A 23878-nucleotide genomic window follows, 5' to 3' on the forward strand; every position below is an offset into this window, starting at 1 on the left:
CAGGCAGACGTCCAACCACACACCCCTTCAAAAGCCATCAGCCATCAGTGGGTCAGTGTCTCTGTGCTGCAGAGAGACTCACTAAGTGAGGTTGAACAGGTTTCCTCCTGCACAGACGAATAGAAAGAAGGTCAAAGAGACGGATGGAGGCGGAGGTGCAGTGGGGTGGGGGGCTCAGTTATAATTAGGATCATGGGAGGTTAAATGGAGGTGGGAGAATTATTCATAACAGACTGATCAAAGGGTTGAAGATGTTTGTGTTTCACCCCACGTCCAAAAACAACAAAAATACAAACCCAATAAATAATAAACCAATAAACTGTACGAGGTGAATGAAGAGAAGGTCTGCTGAGTAAAGATGAGGAGGACAAGAAGGAGCGCTGCACACTGACTCTCTCACACTGAATATTAATGCTGATCTGTTAATAATCTGTCCAAACAGCAGCCATTTTTCTTCACAATGGTTCTTATTCTTTTATTTTATTGTTCAGTTTAGTATTATTTAAAATAAAAGTAAAAATAGAAGCTAATCGACTAAAAACTTGTATTTAGATTATTCTCCTCTCTTTCATAAGACACTTTATCTTCTTTTAACATCAAACCATTTGCTCATAGTTTGCTTTAGTTTATTAACTTGACTAAAGTGATTTGAGGAAGTCTTCGTCTCTTCGCCGAACTGAGGAAAAATGTCTGTTTTTAACTTCAGGATCCAATAAAATGACCAAAACAATCAAAAACAACCTCCACCCCCCCACATGGACAAATATCTGTGGCTCCACTCCCTCTGACGTCAGAGGGCGCGGCCATTTTGTAAGTCCTGTAAAGTGAACCTCAATTAGACCGGAAGTTAGGTGACCTCCCCACCAAAATAAAAGCAGCAAGCGATGTCAGCGACAGCAGTGTGAATGATTGTTTTCTTTAAATCTACATAAAGGGGTGTAATCTCAACCCTCATCATAGTAACATATTTAACACTACTGACTGCAGCCTCCAAGAATAAACGACTGTAAGAAACAACCATTTAAAACATTATTAGTTAAGTGTTTAATGCCATCTGGGAAAAACAGGTTATTATTAGCATTTTAGGAATGTTACCGCTAATTTACATTTTGAATCAAAGTGTCCAACCAAAGGTTTTGTTTTATTGCTTCAAGAGTGTTTTAACCACTGAAGCTCACAGGTTCATGGAAATAAATTAGTTAGAAATAAACCAGACTCAATATCCCATGGTGCACCACCCGTGGGGACCAAAACCCCCTTAAATATCTCTGAAAGTGCCAAAGAGGAGGCAGCGCGGGTGTTTTATTTTGTGAGCCGTGAGCAGGAAGTGTGTGTGTCTCCATCCCGGAAGCTTGACGCTTTGGGCGGAGGGGGGCGGCTCCTCTCCGCCGGGGAGGGGGGCAGTCCCGCTGAGAGGAGCCGCAGCACGGACGGACATTTTCATCCTGAACCCGAACAAATACAGCAAAATAAAAAGAAGACGAAGAAGAAGAGCAGGAGGAAGTCAGTCAGGTAGGGGCGTCTGTCTGTCTGTCTGTCTGTCTGTCTGTCTGTCTGTCTGCCTGTCTGTGCTTTTATTTTGTACTCTTTAGAAAAGAAAAAAAAAAACCAATTAAAGTTTGAACAATTGATGAAAATGTGGCTTTAAAGTTGCGGCTTGTTTCGCGGCGGGGGGCTCGTGAGAGCAGGGTTTTGTCATTGACGAGCTGAAAGAGAAGAAGTTAGTGCCTGAACCCTCCTGAGCACCTGAGGGATTAGAGCCGCTGCTGGCTGCGGATTAAAGTGAAGCTCTCCGGGTTTCCTCCGGGTTTCCTCCGGGATGACTGATGCTCAGCACCGCGGACAGCTCCGGTGCGCCCTCTAATACCGTCCGGGTCACAGCCTCGGCTCCAACACGCGTGTTCCCACCTGCAGCCCTCCCACAGGCTCCTTTCACCTGTCCCCTGGAAGTTCATCTGTTTATACCACACACTGATGATGATAATAATAAAAACTCAGATTTACAGAGGGCTTCTACAGTGGGTGGTCCTGTGTCTCCTGCTAAAGGCTCATTTCACAAAATATTCTGTATTGTCTCCACATCACCACTAACAATGCTGTGAAGTTGAGAATGAGCTTCTCTGCAGGCTGAAGGGTGCAGAGTGATGTGTTTATCACTCAGAGCAGCAGAGACTTTGTTGTTGGAGCTGAATTTAGATCACTTGTATTGACCTCCATCCCAGGTCGTAGAGCACTATGCAGACTTTTGGCCCTCCGCGCTTGCCGTCCTGCTTCTGTGTTAATGTCAGCGAGGACAAAGAGCTCAGGCCGGCCGCTAAGCAGATCAACACGTGTGTGTTGTCTTTGTTTGGCAGAGTGTTGTTATCTGGAACCCGCCGCAGAAAAGACAGACGTTTCTATTGAAATGACCACAAAACGTTCAGCGTGCGCTTCTTCAAACATTTCTTCGCTGATACTTGTTGTGATTTTTACGGCACAGAGGACGTAAACCTAACAATTTAATAGACCAGAGTCTGTAAACATCTGAACTGGACAGTTATTCTGCTCCGTCAGCCACTTTGAACGTCTGGTAAAGTGCTAAAAAAGGAGCAGACTCCTCAGGAAACCTGTTTCCTGGTGAGAAAACTGCCTCAGCGCCCATCACTCACTGATCCATCACCCTGCCCACAGAGAGGTGAGAAATTTCCACCAGCCTCTGCACCGATGCTGCTGCTGCATCAGTCGCAAACACACACACACACACACACAGTGACACACACTTTCAAACACACAGTCACACAGTTGAATTTATTCCCCTTGTAAGTTATTCATCTTGTTCGGTCTGTGCTGCTCGCTGCGTTCAATTTCAGCGTGATCAGCCATAAAAGTGCCAGATGGTAGAAAAGCAGTGACATCCGAGACGCTCTGCGATCACAGTCTTCTTCTTCTTCTCTGCCTGTTGCTCACTTATCAGCACGGAAACAAGCAGAGCGACATCAACCTGTTTGCTTCATTTGAATGTTGGAAATGTCACAGTTTGTCGTCTTTAGTTAGTTCCTTCTTCTCGGGGGGAAAAAACAAAAACAGACGTGACTTCAGACTTGGAGAGACTTGGTGTCCTTCTGAAGAGACACAGCAGCAAACATGGATGTAAATAATCCGTAATATGAAATATAGAAGCAGTCGACTTTTCAAGTGTTTTAGGAGAGCAGGGCTGCATTCAACAAGTTTTTTTAGATTCTCTGTATCATCTTAGGCCAACAATCTGTCCCCTCACACACACACACACACACACACACACACACACACACACACAGCTCCGTGTCCTGATGCTCCATCGACACAACGGATGATCTCAGATGTTTGAAACTGTGATATGTTTGTCTCTTATTGATCGGGGTGACAAGGCAGATCTGTAGAAACCTGAGTCCGTCCTCTGGTGCAGCAGCTGCACTCTGAAGGGATGGACAGCGACTTTAAGGAGAGGCTAAAGGGTTGAGATTTGTCTCATGGTGTGTGTGTGTGTGTGTGTGTGTGTGTGTGTGTGTGTGTGATCCTGTGAAATGCAGTCATTGTTTACACCCTGTATGTCATATGAATAGTCAGCCTACACTGTGTGTATACTGTATGTACCTGTATGTTATATACAGCTCTGTATGCACCCGTCAGCGCTGAACATGTGTGTGTGTGTGTGTGTGTGTGTGTGTGTGTGTGTAAATGAACATCATGTACAGAGCAGCATGTTGACAGGTGTCCATTTGAATGTGTGCAAGTGGGAGGAGAGAGGAGAAGAAACGGTGGAAAGGAGGGGGAGGAAAGAGAGAGAGAGAGTGTGTGTGTGTGTGTGTGTGTGTGTGTGTGTGTGTGTGTGTGTGTGTGTGCGCACTCTAGGTTTTGTGTGTGTTAGCGAGCGCGGCAGTGAGAGTGAGGCTGTGAATGCCAAAGTGAAAGAAAAGGGAAAGCATGTACGAGGGAGGCAAAGTGAAGGGAGAGTGGTCCATGTGTTATGTAAGTGTTGTGAGGTACTTCTGTGTGTGTGTGTGTGTGTGTGTGTGTGTGTGTGTGTGTGTGTGTGTGTGTGTGTGTGTGTTCTGTAGGCCTACAGATTAATCCAGTGGGTTTTATCCTCAGTGAATGGGACAGTGGGGCTTTGCGGTGATTATCCCTGCAGGCCACAGATGATTGCTTTGAATCTCCTGTGCGTCCCACTACTCCATGTTTCCCTGCCTGCATCTGCGTGCCTGCTCATCATTCTGCCTAATTTATGGCGAACATGTCGACGCTCAGTGAAAGTTGACAGCTCGTAGAGATTCAGAAGACGTCTGTAGGTGGCTGCAGTCGCCGGATTCGTGAAAGGATTTACTGTAATCGCTCCAAACTGTTGGTTAAACAGTCGTTTAATGTGTGTCTCCTTCCCTTTCCCACCGACCACTCCACCTCTATCTTGCCGTCCGTCCATTCCTTTAGTTAATCTGCCCGTCTCAATCCCAGCCCGCCTGCGATAGCTTCCTGTCTGTCCGTCTGTCTGTCCTCCTCTGGATTATATAACGTGGAAATGTCAGAAATGCAATCTGCTCCATCATCCCCGCTCAGCTGAGACACAAATGGCCGAACGCTGGGAGCCATTTGTCGTTTGGGTCTGGTGATCCACCGTCACAGCGAAGGTGTTAAAATCAGAGCCGAGTACATTTTTACACCTGCTGCCAGGTGGTCAGGCCGGGACCTCGCTCCTCTTTGAGTGGCAGCTGCAGCAGTTTCTCTGTGGAATAAGAGTGTCACAGGAAAGCTTGGACACATAATGAGCCCTGTGGGTCTCTGATTGATTGGCAATTTATATTCAAGTTCTTTGGGGGGGTAATAACATCTAACATCTCCGTTTTGGTGGCATTTCACACAAAAATGACATGCTCAGGCATTTTTCCGCCCTATTCCCCCAGTGATTTTCCACAGCAGATTTCTCTCTGTGTGTCCTTCCTGTCTCTCCGTAGGGAAGGTTTTAATTCGCAGAGGCCATATTGTCACGGCAGGCGTTGCTGTGGGCAGAAAACCAGCGCCGTATGAGCCTTTCTACCTTGTTCAATCCACATTCAGCCACCGTGGTCAACCTGGATGCAGATCAGGAGGCTCGACTATAAAGCTGCTCTGGTAACAGCTGATGTTCGACCTGCAGCTTTGAGCACTTATAAAGGACTTGTGAATTAACGGACCTGTAGCTTTTGAAGTTACTGTAAATGTGATAAAGATGTGGTGAGGGACCAGGACAGGTCACAGTGACACGACTGCAGGTCCTGCTTTTGTTTTGTGCTGCTTTTCATTCTAACATTATATTTTCTTGCATTAAGAAACACGAGCTTGGACGTCTGGCAAAGAATGTTAGTGTACTTTAAAGTCCATGCATCTGCACGTGTGTGTGTGTGTGTGTGTGTGTGAGCGTGTGTGTGTGTGGATGTATGGTATATTAGCAGTCAGGCATGAAGTGGTGGGTGTGCTGTCTGAATAGTTTAGCCCTCAGGCTCCCATCATGCTCTGTGGCCCGGCCACGTCTTGGCATGTGTTCGCTGATTATAGGTCAGCATGAAGGTACAGTATGTATAAATGCACTGGTGTGTGTGTGTGTGTGTGTGTGTTTGAAAAACATTTCCTCTACTTGCAACTGAAATCAAATATACGACTGAATCAAGTCAATCTTCCAGATCCTGAAAGCTCTGCCTCTCAGTAATTGATCCAACCATCAAGCAGCAGCAGTGGTGTAAAGGTCAGAGGTCAGAGCCGCAGAGCTGCAGCCTCGTGTCACCTCGTGCTCTAAAACATCTGTCTTGGTGTCAAACCTGCTGGATAAATCAATTTGCTTGCCAGAAGACGGATGGAAACAGTGTTGAGCTCAAAAAGGGGCTGAACAAACAAAATGAAGTGTGAAACCCTCCTCCGGTGCAGAGGTTTAGATCAGCTCCCCCAGAAGTGATCTTCTTATACATTAATACATATTAAAGGAACCAGATGATGCTTTGTATGAGGAGGAAATGTTCATTAACATATCCGCTGCTCGCTAAAGCATCGTAGGAGTTTTTATGGTGATGGTTTAATACGAAAGTGACTTTAGCCTCAACATGTTTAACACTGAACCAAAACTAAGATCACAAATAAAGCACTCGTTAATAAAACGCTGCCTCTGGATGTAATCCAGGACCGAAAGCACTTTAGCATCATTTCCAGCAGAATAAAGTGAATACATGGAGAGACGCAGCAGGACAGGAAGCGAGACACTGATCCTTGTTGTTGTGTGTGAAAGTGTCAGCAGATGCTTAACCCTCCTGAGGGTGTGAGACAGGTTTGATTATGGCTCTGATTGGTCCTCACCAGGCAGGTTAAAGGTGTGTGTGTGTGTGTGTGTGTGTGTGTTTACATGTGTTTTTAAGGTCACACAGCTTCCAGCTCAGGTAAACAGTAACCCTGAATATGTTGTGTGATCCCTCTGGCAGGCAGATGTAGTGTCGGTAGGGTGCTGGTGGCCCTGTTATACCTACTGACTGGTCTAGTTGTATAACACGTTAAACACAAGCTCTGCCATGTTAGAATATCTGACACCAAAGGATATTTAGTGAAGCACAAGGAGACCTACAAATCCAAATGTTTTGTGTGGGTATGATTGCTACTACAGTGGTGTTATTATAGGGTGCTTCTTTTGAAATATTTGGTGTATAAGTGGTGTAGACAAAGGCTGGAACACAAAGATGATGAGAGGAAACACAGAGACTGAAAACACTGGGAAGGGGGGGGGTAACGAGGAGCAGGTGAAACTAATCAGACATCCACACAGGTGGGGAAAAAACACAAGGGCAGGAAGTGAAGGATCTGAAAAGAGAGGAGACGTGAGCGACGAGAACATGACAGACATTACCCAGGATGCAGCAGGAGACGCCACGGTTCAGAGTCTCCTCTGTTCTCCTGTGGCACCAGGTAAGGACCCAGCTGGCCTCACGCCTGCTATCAGACGTTAAATTAGAAACCGAGAACAGCTGGTGTAACAGTAAAGATGGAGAGGACGGAGAAGGTGACGCCCTGTGCACGCCTACACGCCTACAGGTGAACATGTGTGTGTTCTGACACACACATTGATGTAATGCATTACACTGACCTTCACCTAATTCTAACATTAACCCTTAAACGGCCCTTTGAAGCTGTGAAATGTCCTCACAACGATGGTGGAAAACCAAGATTTGTTCTCCTAACCACACACACACACACACACACACACACTGTCGTTGCATTAATAATGTTGACCTGGCTCTGTTCTACCCAGTGAATAATAAAACATAGTTCTGCTTTAATGTTGTAAGATGTTGAACCCCCTCACACTCTCTCTCTCTCTCTCTCTCTCTCTCTCTCTCTCTCTCACACCTTCCTCTCGTCCTTGAACTAGTTCTCCCTGTGTGATGTTTTCCAGTTTTAACACATAGTGTGGGTTATAGTGTGACTTGGTGCCACATCTGTCTTATAATTAGAGATTATCATGAAGTTTAAGCTGCGGTCTGACGTACCTGTAACACTGTTGTACTAATTAAGATAGGACGGACGGAGGACAGGAGGTCCAGTCTTTAGCAAATAGAGGAGGGAGGAAGGGAATAAGTCTTTGTGAAACAGTGCTGAGGTAAGAAATGTGCAAGAATTTAAAAAGAAATCCTCTTCAGCTTTCTGTTACTGTGCCTTCATGCATGCTCCTTCTGAACGGCTGAATTGCTTCCCCTCCCCCAGAACCCCCACTGGCTGCCCAGGGTTCACTTTTGTGTCTTTTCAGTTCTATACAAACAGCTTTGCTCGCAAATACACAAAGAAAAGGAGCATTACAGAAATAGCAATGCTAATTTTCAGTCACACTGTGCCCACCGCTTCACTTCCCACCGCCTCTCCGACTAATCCGCAAAAACAAATGCATGAAAGAGAGAGAAAAGTGCACGAGCTCTCCTAAAGAGCCCCCAGATTTAGGTTAGTGCCTCTATAAACCCGTGAGAAACACGCAACTGAACAACTGACAAGCTGACCTGGTTTCCCCGACTGTCAATTTCAGCACAGCCAGAGTGTCCTGATGTCCTATTTCCTTCACAAACATTGTTTATCTCAACTGAACACGGCGCTTGATTGATAGCAGTCTTCTCGGTTCAGAGTCGAGGCGCTTTATCACGACAGCCTGACAGTCTGCTGCAGCACGGCCCACTAGACAAGTGTGACTTCATCTTTTTTATCCCGAATCAGTCAGGGGAAGACGTGCATTTATCCATTTATCCTTCATCCAGGCTGCATTAAATCTATAAATCTACCTGCAGGTGTTTTTCTATTCATTCTTACAAAGGAGATTTACTGAGAATTAGCATTTTTATAGCATCTCTCAAATGTATCATGACTTATCTTCATATCTTTCCCTTTAGGTTGATGTTAACTGAACAAAACCTTCAGAAAAACTGTCTATGGAAGATGTTTTATGTACATTTATGTGTGGTGGTAGCTTGTCAGACTTTATTGTCCCCGCGCTGCACATTACAGGGCAGAACATCATCACACTAAGCAGAGTCGGCCTGTTTGGTGCTGCTCTGGCTGCAGGTACCAGGCTTTAAGCAAAGTGAGCGTCCTGCTGTGTGTGTGATGGTGTTACAGTCGAGCTCTGAGAGGTGTTGGCTGTGTGTGTGTTTGATTTGGTGAGACTGTGGTGGATTTCAGTGCAAAATGCTGTAACCTGATTGAAGTCTAATGTATTCTGGACTGGATTCGTAGCACAAAGACGCTCTGAGACAGAATAGCTTTGAATGTGACCGTGCATTTGTTTGCAGAGACAACTGTTCCTGTGAACTGTGTTTGGCTGCATGAAGTATAATGGATAGAAATAAAGTCTGTGCTGCATATCAGTTATATTAGTTCAGTTAGATTTGGTATACTTCTTGTACCGTTCAGTCTGGCATAGACTTTGGGCAGAAGTTGAACTGAATTTAATTTGGTTTATTTTATCGTTATGACCAGTGTTAACCCTGGATTTACCACATTATCACTGTAGCATGCGTCACCATAGAAGAAGAGAAGGTTCAATCACACTCACAATGTCCTCCATTAAACCTAGAGCTAACAGTGACGTCATCCTGACCTGCACAAGTCCATGGAAACAAAAACTCCCTCAAGAGAAACACTGATATCGGTTGTATATCAGCTGGTTGCTGATCATATCTGCCGTCTCTTTATACTATTTGGGAAAAATATATAGTTTGGATTCACTCCCCTTATTCTTCTCCTCGGTTTGGGCCTGTTTATTCTTATTAAAACCGTAGCAGCTAAACATTTCAGCACTGCAGTCATCATCAGACATCATCAGTATCAGGTACAGGGTTGCAAACAAACGGCACATTTTCCTGCAGCCAACAGGTGAAATGGCTCCAAACTGAACGATGCTCCTTCATCACTGACAGTTCACACAAAGGCCTTCTGTCTTTTCAGCTGGGTTTTAGTGTTTTTGGGGTTTTCAGAGAGGAATTTTCCATTTGTATGCTCTGACAGGATTTTTCTTTGTTGCCTGAAATAGCTTGTCTTTGGATTCTTCCACGATTGGGGCCGTGTGTTAATCATGTCAGCCTATGACGGTGCTAATCCAGCCCCCTTCTGGAGCGCTGCGCCAAAACTGTGTGCCGCTCCGCTCAAACACTGCACACACACCATGAAATGAACTTCAAATGATCTCCGTGAGACGGTGGCCTGTGTGGTGTGCTGCTGCTGGGTTTGTATGCTGTGTAGACATACGTTTGTATGTAGGAAAATAATTTGGTGATGATGGATGTGACAAGAGACTTTTTCACCAAGAGCAGAGAAGCAGACAGACTGACAGACGTAGGAGTCGTCGTGGTAGCAGCAGGACTCGTCCCTGTTCGAGGAGACAGACGAGGATTTGGTGCAGTTACAGTAACAGAAACATCCTTTTAAACGGCGAACATGCTGCAGTGTTCAGGCTCGTAGCTGTTCGCAGCGCTGAGGTCGTGTCCCGGCTCTTTCCAAATCTTCTCTCAACCTGTTTCCACATCTCCCTTTAACAGCTCTCAGGATTAATGCTATTAATATTCTGATCAATAATTCATTGGTGCCCTTTTAAGGCCTCCATTTAAGTCAGTGTTCTCCCATCATGCTTGGTGTTTTTTTTTCTCAACGGTGGAAAGTAACTGAGCACATTTACTACTTTGGACTCCACTACATTCATCTGACAACATTAGTTACCACTTATTAATAATACAAAATATAATCGACAACTGAGTTGTGATCTATTATTATGGGTTAAGATGAAATTCTAAATTCACAAATTACACTAGAAACATGAGCTCCACCTTCCCCAGCTGCAACATTAGAGGCATAAATACATTAATGGTCAATAATTATTATCCAGTAATATAACACATATTCTGAAATGGGCCATCCTGCATAATGAGCACTTTCACTTTTAGTACTTTTAATTGTATTTTGATGCTCGTACTTTTAATCCTTTTCTTGTTGATGTAATGAGAGTTTTAGTAGATGGGAACATTTCAGCCATAACGGCTCCTCGTGCTGACGATCCAGCCCCATGTTCTTCCTGCTGTGACCTGGGAAGGTCCTAAAAGAATTATTCAGCTGCAAATTCAACCTTTGCTGTGTTTTATTAGCCAGCTACAGACGAGACATGTCTTTGTAGCTAAATGGTGAAGATTATTACCTAGATTTACTTTGGCTCCCTCATTGTTTCTCCTGGAAGTGTACTGTACACATTCATAGACAGAGAGGGCGCAGAAAGGGGATGAAGAGCAACGAAGAAAGCAAAGAGAGAGGAGAGAGTTTGTGGAGAGAGAGAGTGTGTGAGAGAGAGAAGAGAGAAAACGGTGGAGAGTAAATCCTCTTTCCCCGCTGACTTTAATCTCTCCTCGGGCTGAGCCTGGCAGTTCAGGCCTTACAGCAGCCGTCAGTCGAGACGAGTGACAGCCAGCAGGGCCGCAGGTGGGGGATGGGGACGCCTGTGTCATGTCCGCTCGGCTCGTGTGTGTGTGTGTGTCTCTATGAGTCATGTTAAGCATGTAAAAGAGGAAGTGACTTTCAGAGCGGGATGGATGGATGGATGGACGGATGGACGGAGGAGGAGAGAAAAAAAGACTCACAGTTACAGTGTGATGTGAAACATTGAAAACTGAAAAATGTAAAACTTTTTTCCTTTGAATTGTCCCCAGCATCAGTTTGGTGTTTGGGTTTTGTGCCATTTCAAGGCTTCTTGTAAAGAGCAGCCGTGTGCTCAGCTCCAAAACAAACCGACGCTACCGTATGATGGGACACTGTTGTAGATGTGTCTTTGCTAATAAGAGCTTTGTCCAAGGAACTCACAGCGACAGAATTTAACCGGGATCTTCTACTCAGTCATGCTTAGTATTCAATAAGGACAGTGGGAGACAGTAGTTGACCCATTTTTGTCTGAAATCCAGACCTGAGAGGAGAGAGAGACCCGAGACCAGACAAACCTGGTGACAGTAAAAACGTTTATCATGACAGATACAACAAGCTTGATAAAAGGAGATCAAAGTCACAGACAGAGTTACCAAGTTGTACCCTTACCTGTGTGTATAGACACCTGATAAAGTGCTGCTGGGCCTAGGTGCAGCCTCACAGAGCTGCTAGCTCGGCTGTGGACTCTGATGGTGAGTCCCAGATCTATAGTTTTGCACACTGCTTTGGCAGTTAGCGTACAAAAAGATCAGCCCGCTAATAGGCACTTACTGAAATGTCTAATGACTAAAATCTGTGCACAGAACGTTAAAGTGTGTTGAATGTTGATCGTAATTTTAATAGATTGAGAAAGAGCAGCTGTCAGTGACAGAAATAGTGATCGCACTATAAAAGGAAACAAAGGGGGCCGAGGCTGCGCTGTGTGTGTGTGAGTTAACAGGAAGCAGCTCGACTGCACAGAGACATGCAATCAATGACTGATCAATAACACAGCAGAACGCTGAAAGACGACTGTTACTGACTGAGTGAAACGTGTTTACTTATATTCAGTCCAGTGTCGCTGGTGCCTGTGAACGGACTGTGACATGTTTCATTTCAGCACATGAAGAGTGAGTACGGAGGTTTTTTTTTTTTTTTTTTTAGCCATGCAAGGAGCATCAATACTGTTGCCGTGACAACACAACCACAGCAACACTGTCAGCAAGTGGGCTTGAAGTGGCGTGGTAATGAGTCCTGGCTTGTTGCCATTTGGAAACTTCATGTAAATTTCCTAAAATAAAGCAGGGAGATGTGATGATTTTCTCCAATTAACTGAATCTGTACCGACGCCGTCCAAGTTTTACAAATCTCTTCATGTATGTCTGCAGTTCTTCTCGGCTGAAGAACCTCTCGTCTGGCTGCTGGAAACCGTCTCCTCCTGACCTGTGAAGCTCATTCTGCTGTTGCACCCATTGTCAAGGAGCTCTGGGTTACAACATCAGCCAAATGGCTAAAATATAAAATGTCAACATAAATATTTTAACGTGAGACTGTGTGCCAGGCATAGCAGACAGAAACACAGAGAGAGAGAGGGAGAGGAAGAGGAAGAGAGAGGGAGAGGAAGAGAGAGGGCATGAAAGAAGGAGAGAGGCACTTTTTTTTCTCCTTCCTCCCTCCATCTCTTTTCCCGGCACATGTTCAATTATTAACCGGCCTGACGACTCCGCCGGGATGGAGGCAGAGACAGGCAGACAGAGGGCGGGGCAGAGCGAGGAGGAGATACTTTATCAAACATCCAGCTGTGACTCCACCTGACCTTGTGTCTGTTCACCTCAGGGACTGATTGATGGATGCCTCATGCTCCACCTACTAACTTTTCAGGTCCTCAAATCATCAGAATTCCCCATCTGTGTTGGTCATTTTACCAGAAAGCTGAAGTTTCACAGCATCACAGGAAGCCTAAATAATCATTAATGGCTTTAAACACCATCATCTCAAACTAAGCCGGGGACAGTTCTGTTTTCTTATCACAAAAATGTCTTTTGCAGACGTTTAATAGCACATAAAACTGACAGTCTTCTCCTGCAGCTGCAGCGCCGGATCGAGTCCAGCAGTCAGGGGTTCCTCGGCCCCGTCGCCGCACTCTATATTGCAGTAGATTAAATTACATAAAGCTTTAATGATCCTCAAGCTGAAAGCTGCTGGGTGGTTAAATTTATCTCAGCGACAAGGCACATTAGAACAAAAACTCCTCAATATGATTTGTGCAGTAGAAAAAGAAACGCTTCAGACGCCCAAATGAGATGTGATTGGGCCAGATGAGATTATTTGCCTCATTAAAGGCTTAATTCTGCACAGATCTCGTCTCCTTCGGCCCGACCAGCAGCAGCAGCAGCAGCAGCAGCAGCAGCAGCACGGAGCTCTGTCAGCCCGCAGAGTAACAGCCACATACATTTTTCATGGGCCATACCTCCAGCTCTGCTGCGTGTGTCTATATGAAATACTGTCTGACAGCGCGTCAGAGGAACAAAAATAGACCGCTGTCTCTGTCCTGATACTTTTTCTTCAAACCGCCAGAGTGATGAAACTCCATCCTCGTTCATCTCGTTTCACTGTTGATCCCTGAGGAGGAGATTCAGGGTCAGCAGGGTGGAGGTCTGAACTCGAAATGTGTGTAGCTGCACCGTTTTGTCCGGTGGAGAGGGTGTTTGGTGGTGCACGGGGTCGGTTGCGTGCCTCACTGGGGCTGTACACAAAAGCAGAACCTACTTACCCACGGCATTTTAAACAGTAAATTATGCATCACTGGTGCTTATGAAGAAGTGTTTTGCCTTTCACAACAACTCTGGGGCTCTTTTTAACCTCCAAATCTGAACACATTGTTTCATCTCTTGTGTCGATGGCAAAACCAGCGAGCGAGAGGGTTTGACTGTGGGAACTTTATCCAGGCAGCCTCAGAGAACTTTACCTGCACAGAGCCAACTCTAATCAGTTAATTAATTTCAGAAAGGAAAGAAAGTCTGGTGTAAAAAGCTCTCCGCTGCCCAGCTGAAGGACGATAGCTGCTACTCTGAGTGATTGAACCTTTGACCGTGCTGCTACAGAACAAGCTCTCCACCCTCCTGGAGATGGATCTGACAAGAGATGGGGACAGAAAAAGCCTTGAAAGTCAAGGATGATTATGAGCATCCATTAAGTTGGCTGAGAAGTGATATTGCAGCCAGTGCAGTGATGAAGCTTCAAAGCGGTGCTGCCTTTATAATGTGTCGTGGTGCGTTCACTGTTCGTGCATCGTGTCCAGTTTACATGGTTATCATTGAAAAAACAAGGGAGAAACAGGACAATCTTCAGATTTTTATATCATGCAGCTTTATTTTGTGTTATTATTGCTGTACTAACCTCTCTCTCTCTCTCTCTCTCTCTCTCTCTCTCTCCCCTTCAGTCTTTCTTGTTTGAGGTCAAAGTTCAACAGTCGTCATGGCCGATGATTCAGACATGCGCAATGAGCTGTCCGACCTGCAGACACGTGCGGACCAGATAGCCGATGAGGTACAGTAGAAGACACACACACACACACACACACACACACACCCAGGAGGTGATTTTAGGGGGGAGGACACATTCACACCCGGCTGTGTGTTAAATCCATGGCGCTGTCCGTGGTGCTGAAGTAGCAGACTCTTTTCTGTGTAAACTTTAAATATGTAATTTTAAAAATAACTATTAGAATATCCTCACATGTTGTTTTTATAGATTCACTACGACATATTCTACTTAAATTGCAATTTATTTCTTCTTTATTTATTATTAATCTCAGTTAGAAGAGTTTCGCATTCATCTATATATAATTTGTGACGCATCATGTACTTTACTTTCATCTCTTTTCAGCTCTATTTGTGGGGAGACACGTTTAGTCACACTTACTTGGCTGAATTGAGACTGAGATGTTGAAACTGTATCGTATAACAGCAGCCTCCTCTTACATATTGGACATTTTGCTAACCCAGAGAGCGGGATGTGACCCAGGTTATTTAGTTCGCCCTCTTGAACATCTGTACGTTTAACATCACAGCTAAAACCAACTCAATTTATTTATTTTTATCCAAATAGATAAATAATAAGAAACAAAAGTGTGCCTGTGATGTCAGAGGCACGATACAAAGCTTGTGATGAGACATTTGAAAGCGACCTTCTCTCGTAAGGACACAAATGTACCTCCAAAGCCTCCAGGCTGCTGCTCAATCTGACCCCCCCTTGTTTTAGCCATTTTGTTCTCTAAGTGTCTTTCATCAAGACTGAGCTTTTTTGGGGTGAAGAAGAACTTTGGCCTTTTTAATGAGCTGAGAGGAGCTCAGGAAGAGCAGATAATTCTGCGCAGCAGAATAATAGAGCAGCTCAAATGGCCTTATTAAACATTCATGAGGAGATAATGCAAGGCCAAGAGGCTCCGTGGATGTGACAGGAGGGAAGGAGGGAAGGGATGAATGGATGGATGAACAGAGGAGAGGCAGGAGATGAGGAGATAACAAAGGAGGAAGGAGTGAAATGAGGATTAGGAATGGGAAGGATGACATTCGGAGGGATCGTGCAGAGGTTAGAAAGTTGGCAAACAAAAGGTAGAAATGAGATAATTAATCCCGGGATCAGAGGTGAGGAATAATCAAAGCTCGTTAGACGGCAGAGCATCAGTGATTTGTCTGTCTACATGTTTAAATATAACCTTTCAGATCTTCCACCTGAACACCCTGAGATGTCTTCATGATATTTACAGTTGCAGGTGTCGTGCTGTGTGTCTGTGTTCTGGAGCCTCTTCTCACCTAATCATTTGCTCTCTCTTTCCCTCCCTGCAGTCTCTGGAGAGCACTCGGCGTATGCTGGCTCTGGTCGAGGAGGTGAGTCCAGTGACACACACCACACGAGCAGACACCACAGAGAGGGAATAGGGCCGCTCACACAGCCATTTGACCAGTACTTGATGCAAAGTGTTAGATAAGAAAGATGGAACAGAGGCTGGCTGTAGAGAATGTGTACAGCCAACCTAGTTTCTCCTCAGCTTTAAGGATAACTCTGCTATTTTTGAACCCAGGCCCTATTTTTTCACATTTATGACTGGTAGGTGCAAACATTTTTGGAGTTGGTCTGTACATCGCAGTCACAAAGTAGCTGAAATGACTCTCTGTTATTCTAAGTGTGTGACAGCATCATGGAAAGGATCCCTACAGAGAGAGACCTGGAAGATCCTGTTGGTTTAACCACAAACAGCCGTTGTGTCGCTTGGTTCAAAGCCATCAGACTCGATTGACACACACAGTCATTTTACCTCACAGAGCATGAGAGCTGCAGGTCTAGTTGCTCCGACCTTCGTACATTGATACACTACTTTGGATCCAAACTAACTTTTTAAAAAGCCAAAGTCACACAGTAACACAAACTGACTGACCGAGGCTGCAGGTGTCTCTACTGGGACTGTATGAAATAAACTGAGCACTTGTTTCAGTGGATCCAAAGACAGAAGTTTGAACTACCGCAGTGTCTGAAGATGTTTCACCTCGTATTTGGCATTTCAGGTACCTGAGGCAGGACACTGCGTCAGTGTGTCAGGAAAAGTTAGCATTAAGCTACTTCTAAGCATTTCCAGCTGACATTGTGCTGCCATGAGTGTGTGCTGGACCTCTAGTTCCCGTTACTGGCTTCAGAGACATGTCCCCACTCTAACCCCTGGACCAGCCACCCGGTCCTAATGAGACAAAGCCGTGAGGGACAGAGCGAGACCTGAGGCTGACCTAAACAGTGACCTGCTCGTCAGACAAGCCTTATCACTGGCAGCCGCTGAATATTTGACCTTTGAAGATAATGCCATGGGAATGCCAGTGGTTCGTCACAACTGTTGTCCTGTGGTTTGTTAGTACAGAGTGTTTCCTCGTGATGCTCCCAGGCGGCAGTTATTGAGCTGCAAACAGGGAAAGACACAGAGACCGACAGCGAGTGTGTCACGCTTTGGCTTCTCTTCTCCGCTCTTACTGGCAACATGCTCTTTATTCCTCTCACTAACGTCTCTCCAGACAAACAGGCTCAGTATAGACTGTGGTGAAGCAATAAGGCAGCGGCCCAACGTGCCTCGTTATCATATATTTCTTTCTTTCATTTTTCCGACTCTGTATTTGCGTTACCAAAATTTAATTTATGGTTTTTACGTTTTTAATTTTGTGTGGTGATGATGGTGACTCTGTCTCCGAGCACACAGTGACCCTTCCCCTCCTCTGACGTGTGGTCACGTGCTGATGCTCCATGACCTCCGTGTTAAAAGGGTTTACAGTGTACTTACACTAATTGAATAAGTGGAGTGCAGTCGGAGCAGGGAGCACACTCGCCAGTGATCTCTCTGAGATCTGTGGAGCGATAGCTGCTTGTTTAGTCCAGTCCACATCTGACAATCCACTAAAAATATTAAAGGACAGGACGGTGATAACATTTAGTTGACGCTGTCCCATGAAGCAATACCCCGATTATTACCACTTATTATTATTATTAGTGAAAGGAAGACAAATATGATGTATGACATTTGTGTGGCATTAAGTGAGGCTCAGGTTGTTAATTGAAGCACCTAAACTCCATATTTCCATATTTTCTAAGTAGTTGGACATTTAACAGAATAAATTCAACACTTTGCTCCATTATCAGCTCCATTTTGTGCCTTTTCCTTCTTCTCGGTTTGAGGAATGTCATCATTTCCTCTGCATGTTGTTTCTCCAAGCTGAGCTCAGCACTTCTATTCCACATACGACACACTTGGCACGACATAGTTTTGCTTTCTGCCCTCATTTAGAACAAACACACCTCCAGACTGCCGGCATGGCAGGTGGCTGCAGTGATGTGTTTTCTTCACGGCAGGTCACAATAACCGTGTTTAGTATATAGATGATTTTTCTAAACCCGTGAGATCATGTGATCCGATTTTGTCCTGTTGTTTCTGAGAGTGTTACACAAGGATGATTCTACATCCATTCATATAATAGCTAGAGTAAAATAACCTTGTTGTTTTTAGGATCAAACCCACACTGTTGCTGCTCTGACTCTTCCTCTCTTTACTCTGTGTTTGATATAATTGATGATCCAGAAATAAAAGCTTATTCTACTTTTTATTCTCAGTCAGTCTCTCGGCTTGAGCTCATCAGCCTAATACCTCAAATGTGATTATAAAATCTGTGCAGAACCTGTATCAAAGCATCATTATGCATGGATTCTCATTTGAAATGCATGAACTTACATTAGAGCGCAGCACAGTGAAATCAATTTATATGAAATGCAAATTTTCAGGGTAAATCTGATTACACTTGCAAAATAAGCAAATCATATTTTCCTTATTTAGTTTTAGGTTTCAGAGTTGTGATGACACTGACACGGTTGTTGTGACATTTTAATGTTGTTGGGATACACAGTATGTACAGTACACATGTACTACATTAATAGCTGATGTATAAAAGCCATAAAACACCAGAGGACACGGCTGTGAGGAAACATGAGTCTGTCTGCCCAGAACTGACATCGTTATACAGTCTTAACGGGCACAGTCAAGTCACAGTCAAGTGATGTAATGTGTCCTTCTCTCATGCAAATGTGACCCATAATTCATTCTCTGGACCCGTGTGCGACATGACCTTTATTTTGTAAGGACGCAGGAAATGTGAGAGTGTATCTCCTGCCATTAACTGACTGATACGTCCACTGTGGAGCTTCGCCTCCTCACAAACAGACCGACAGACAGTTTAGGTAGAAATACACATGGACCTGTAGGATCATGGGTAACAGGATACATGGTGTTACACAGCAGAGTGTCGTTTGAGTCCTGCAGATCCAACCAAGTGTTATAATCTTATATTTAGATCTGGTCTGTCTGTTTTTAGTATAAATGGATTATCTGGTGCTTTCTAAGGAAAGTCCTTTGATTTAAATGTGACTTTTTCTTCATAGAGTCATTTAGATACAAGGTCCATGTCTGTGAGACAGCCTTCACTGAACTAGATTGCTTGAACTTAGTCTTTTTTGACGTTATTTGAAGATTAATGAGCTATAATGACAGTCGGATGTCATGTAGTACATCTTGTCAAGTAAAATTTGCTTATATGTGAAAAGTTAGGCCCTGAATTATGCAGGGCGTGTTAAAGCTGTCAGCTGAGCAGAGATAACATGACGTCACACACAAACTGACCTGTGCCTGCTACTAACGCAGGAAAAGAATCAGTGATACACATTAAAGTCATCTGATACAGTTAGACATCGTGGGAAATACACTGATTTGCTTTCTCTGCAGAGAGTTGCAAGAGTTTAGAGTCAGTTTTAGATACATGACAGGATTTGGAATTAATCACATTGTAAATGGCAGATAAATAATCCTATTATACCGTATTTATTTTTCACTGAGAATGAGATCAGGCATGATTACCATTTTCTGGAATTAAAACCTACATTTTCATAGAATCTTTATTTATTTATCAGCAACGGATGGAGAGATGCGGTGGAACAGCTTCTCTTATTGGAAATGAATGAACTTTGTGGTGCAACACGTGTGTTGATCTGTTTTTTTCTGAAAAGGTTTTTATTGCGAAAGATCCAGAGATATTGAAGTTGTTATGAAAACTGTTATCTTCACACCAGGCCTGCAGGGAACAGAGGTGAGAAACTCCTCGGTGGCTCAAAATGAAATGTGAAGTAAGCGGGCGAGAGGGACGGAGAAATGAAAAGAGAGAAAGGGAGACAGCGATGAACATCAGAGGGACGAGGAATGACATGAGGGCAGAGTGAAAGATGAACACAGAGGTGGACAGGACATCTCGTCCAAATCAAACGTCTCTGTGGAGCAGAGGAACAGGAGATCTGATCTGACGAGCAGCGTCAGGCCTGAAGTCAGAGAATACATTACACAAGATGGATGTGATGTTGCACTCATACTGACTGTTATATGACTGGAAACCACCACACCAGCACCTCTATGGGAAAAATATAGACCTTATCCAGTCATTCAATCCATCATTTGAAGACTTTTTATGACACATTTTACAGTGATTCTCTGGAAAGGGAAGATTTCACTACATGTGCTTTCTTGCTGAGCATTAGATGAGAAGATTGGCACCACTCTCACGTCTGTACGGTGAATATGGAGCCACCGTGGGTGTATTACGAGCCAAAGAAGACGCCTCATCAGTTATTGGCCTGAATAATCGCTGGGCTGGCACATGTGCCACTAAGTTTCTTGCTCCCAGGTTGGCGAATGGCTCGTATTACAGCAGAGATGTCAGCCAAACAGAAAAGGACTTTTCCGGTCTTTGTGAAAGTTTTAAAAGTTTTTAAAAGGTGCTTTTTGGGTCTCAGACAGTACCATGAGAGTATTAGTATTATATGGTGATATAAGATACTTAATAATGTCCACCTCTCTGCAGAGATCCCGTACACTTGTTGGGATACACAGTATGTACAGTACTCATGTACTACTGTAGTAGCTGATGTATAAAAGCCACAAAACATCAGAGGACACGGCTGTGAGGAAACATGAGTCTGTCTGCAAAGGCTGCATAACGATGCCAGTTAGTGGGCAGACAGAGACGCTCACAGTGAAGTGATGTAATGTGTCCTTGTCTCATGCAAATGTGACCCATAATTCATTCTCTGGACCCGTGTGCGACATGACCTTTATTTTGTAAGGACGCAGGAAATGTGAGAGTGTATCTCCTGCCATTAACTGACTGATACGTCCACTGTGGAGCTTCGCCTCCTCACAAACAGACAGTTTAGGTAGAAATACACATGGACCTGTAGGATCATGGCCAGTGTCTGATGCATCATGTGTGTCGTTAGCTCTCTAAAATACTTTGAAATCATCTCTCCAGAGACGGTGGGCTACATTTTGCACAGCTTTATAAGAAAACTGAAATAAACATCACCTTATGCTGCCATTATCTGCTGAGTGCAAACAGTCTGCCAGGAAGTGCACGCTTTACATGGACATCTGCAGTCAATCAGCTGATCATTCGATTGGATTTAATTCCACGATGTATAGCTCCAGTAGATCTGTGTTTATCAGATACGGCCCCAGGTACTGGTTGGCCAATGGCGGTGCAGCATGTGGGTCACGCTGGTGCACTCGTCTTCACGGGGACCGGATTAGAATAGATGCCAGGAGACAGCACAGTGGATATCTTAATGAAAGATCAATAGGAGGCTACAGAGGACGCCGTCTTAATGTCAACAGACCTTTTTCTCTCCTCCTTTGTCTTCCTCCATTCCTCTTTCCCTCAATTATTACATTTTTATGCATTTTGCATGTACGTATGTATTTATTTATGAAGTACCAAAAGTAAAAGTACTCATTACACTTCAAAAGAATATATATTATACTATTGGATTAGAATTTGAATTAGATTATTGGTCATTCACGTGTTCGTCACTTTAATGTTGCAGCTGGTAGGAGCTCATTTTAATTGCTTCATATCTATATTTTATACATCAGGCCTGTTTTTAGATTCTGACGGGTGGCTTGTGAATTTCCTCCTGGGCACCAATAAAGCCTTCTTGCCTAGCCTAATATAATTTATTGATTAGAGTTTTAGTTCTACTACATTTACCTGACAGCTTTAGATTCAGATTAACAACACAAAGTACAATATTTCCCTCTGAGATGTAGTGGAGTAGAAGTATACTGTTGAAAGTACCTCAAACTTGTGCTGAAGTACTGTGCTGTACTGTAAACCAGAGTAAGTTGCCACCAGAAAACACAGACACAAAACAAAAAGACGACACTGATTTCTTTTCTTTTCTTGTTAGACAATCGAATCAAAATCGAAACAGACGGAATCACGCCAGCGCTGCTGCTAAGCACAGAGGAACAAAGGAATAAAGAGAGGAAGAAAAAAGACTAAAATATTAAAATATTCATCTCTAATTATCTCCTGAAAAATCATCACCACCGTCCGTGTTCATTTCCTGCACGGAGAATTATTTTGGGAGAAAGTGCTAAAAAGAAACCATCAGACCCAGACGTGGTCAGATGTCCTGTCCGATAGTTCAGGAGCATGTTATCATCACATGCTGGATTATTTAATTATCACTTATCTGCCCACAAAGCTCATGTAAATAAACCACAGATCCACTGGCAGCTCTCTGTGATTGATACTTATATCAGTGACATGTCTAACTGGCCTCCGGCACTCGTCTCTATCTCTCACTGCTCCGGGAAGGTCGGAGCACACTTTGATCCAAAGCAGCCGAAGCATGAACTGAGCGGCCTTTGGTATTTGTTGTCCGTCAGAGGAAGCCTCGGGCTCCCGGAGAGCACAAAGCTGTTGTTTTGTTGTGTTTAACGTGGTTATTGTGTGCTCACTGAGGTGTGTTATTATGTGATGAAGAACAGCACGGAGAAATAACGGCGTACGAGCCTCCGTGAACGTTGGTGTTTTGTGTGTGCTGTGTGCTTGGGTGTGTGCCAACTCTGTAAGCCGAATCAGACTGTTTCACCACTGGAGCTTTGTCAACAGATCTCTGGTGCCAGACCAGTGAACATAACAAATACAGCACGTGCCGTTTGGTGGACGGGTTTATCCCAGGGATCGGTGCGGGATCATGCATGAATATATTTGTGCCACTCTGAGATTCTCTTTGGAGGTTTTTCTTACCTTCTCTGAGGTTTTAGGAGATTTTTACTCCTGTTTTGATTACTGTGAGTCTGTTTCTATATGAGACTTAAAGCAGGGCAGTAGAAATAAACTGGACCCTGGTTCACCCACAAGCCGTGTACCACTGACACTGTTCAGATGATGATTCAGTGTTTTTCACACAAGTGGCACACTGTGTGTCACATTCTCACCATGAGCAGTGTTCATTTAGACCACTTTGCTCCGTTCTTGGGTCAAATATGATGAATTAAATCTAAATCTTTTTGTTGACTGATGACTGTTTTAGTTTAAAGAAATAGTTTCTTTTTCACTGAGAGTTGAGACGAGAGGATCGATACCTCTGTCATGTCTGTCCATTAACACAGTTTAGCCTAAATCATTTTAGCTTAGCTTAGTTTAGCACAAAGACTGGAAATAGGGGGATTTTTTTCCAAAGATTTTAAGGGACAGTTCACTCCGAAATCAAAAACAAATACTGTTCCTCTTGCCTGTAGAGCTGGTTATCCATCTGGATGGTTTTGGTGTGAGTTACTGAGTTTTGGAGATGTCTACCTTCTTGCCAATCAATGCAAATGGACGCCACTCAGCTTGTGGTGCTTGATGTGCTGAAAAAATACATCTAATATAATATATATAATATATTATTATATGTATAATCCACAGACCTTGGTGTGAGCAGTTTCATGTAATTTACTCCTGAGCTACACCCACCACACAGAGAGACCGTGTGGGATAACGCTATAGCACACCTGAGAAGGACGCCATCATCCCATCATCAGCCTCTTGTCCATGAGTGTCATGCGGTGAGACGGTTGGTGGGTTTAGTTCAGCAGACGTCTCTATAAATATAAACTCGCACCAAAACCATCCAGATGGATAAATAGCTCTACATGTAAAAGGAAAAAAATGTGGATTTTGGGTTGAACTGTCCCTTTAAGATGGGCTTTAAGTGTATTTCCCAAAATGTTGAACTGCTCCTTTAAAGTCAAGCTCTTGCCAGACTAGATGAGTGATTTGAGGCTGTACTCTGAGTCGCCTCTGCTGCTATGACAGCTCTGCTCTGTTGACCTTCACTGACCTGTCACGTTTATTCCTCTTTTTCCCAACTTTCTCCTCTTGTCCGTCTCTCTCTCTCTCTCTCTGTCTGTTAGAGTAAAGATGCCGGCATCAGGACTCTGGTCATGTTGGATGAGCAGGGAGGTAAGTCGATAGGGAGAGAGCCCCAAACACTATCTCTCTAGCACTTTCTTCACTTTCAGTCT

The 23878-nt window shown here is 44.1% G+C and overlaps 1 protein-coding gene across 1 annotated transcript in view; it reads left to right on the forward strand.

Annotated features, from left to right (window-relative positions):
- Positions 1 to 1424: 1424 nt before the first annotated feature.
- The window catches only part of LOC139201020 (synaptosomal-associated protein 25-A-like), a 33021-nt gene continuing 10567 nt past the window's right edge, over positions 1425 to 23878 (forward strand). The window contains exons 1-4 of the mRNA XM_070830227.1: positions 1425 to 1512; positions 14393 to 14499; positions 15801 to 15842; positions 23768 to 23816. Of these exons, the coding sequence (XP_070686328.1) occupies positions 14428 to 14499; positions 15801 to 15842; positions 23768 to 23816 (163 nt within the window). The 5' untranslated portion in view covers positions 1425 to 1512; positions 14393 to 14427. The remainder of the gene's footprint in view (positions 1513 to 14392; positions 14500 to 15800; positions 15843 to 23767; positions 23817 to 23878) is intronic.

The sequence above is a fragment of the Pempheris klunzingeri genome, chromosome 1 (genome assembly GCF_042242105.1).
Source record: "Pempheris klunzingeri isolate RE-2024b chromosome 1, fPemKlu1.hap1, whole genome shotgun sequence".
Classification (NCBI taxonomy): Eukaryota; Metazoa; Chordata; class Actinopteri; order Acropomatiformes; family Pempheridae; genus Pempheris; species Pempheris klunzingeri.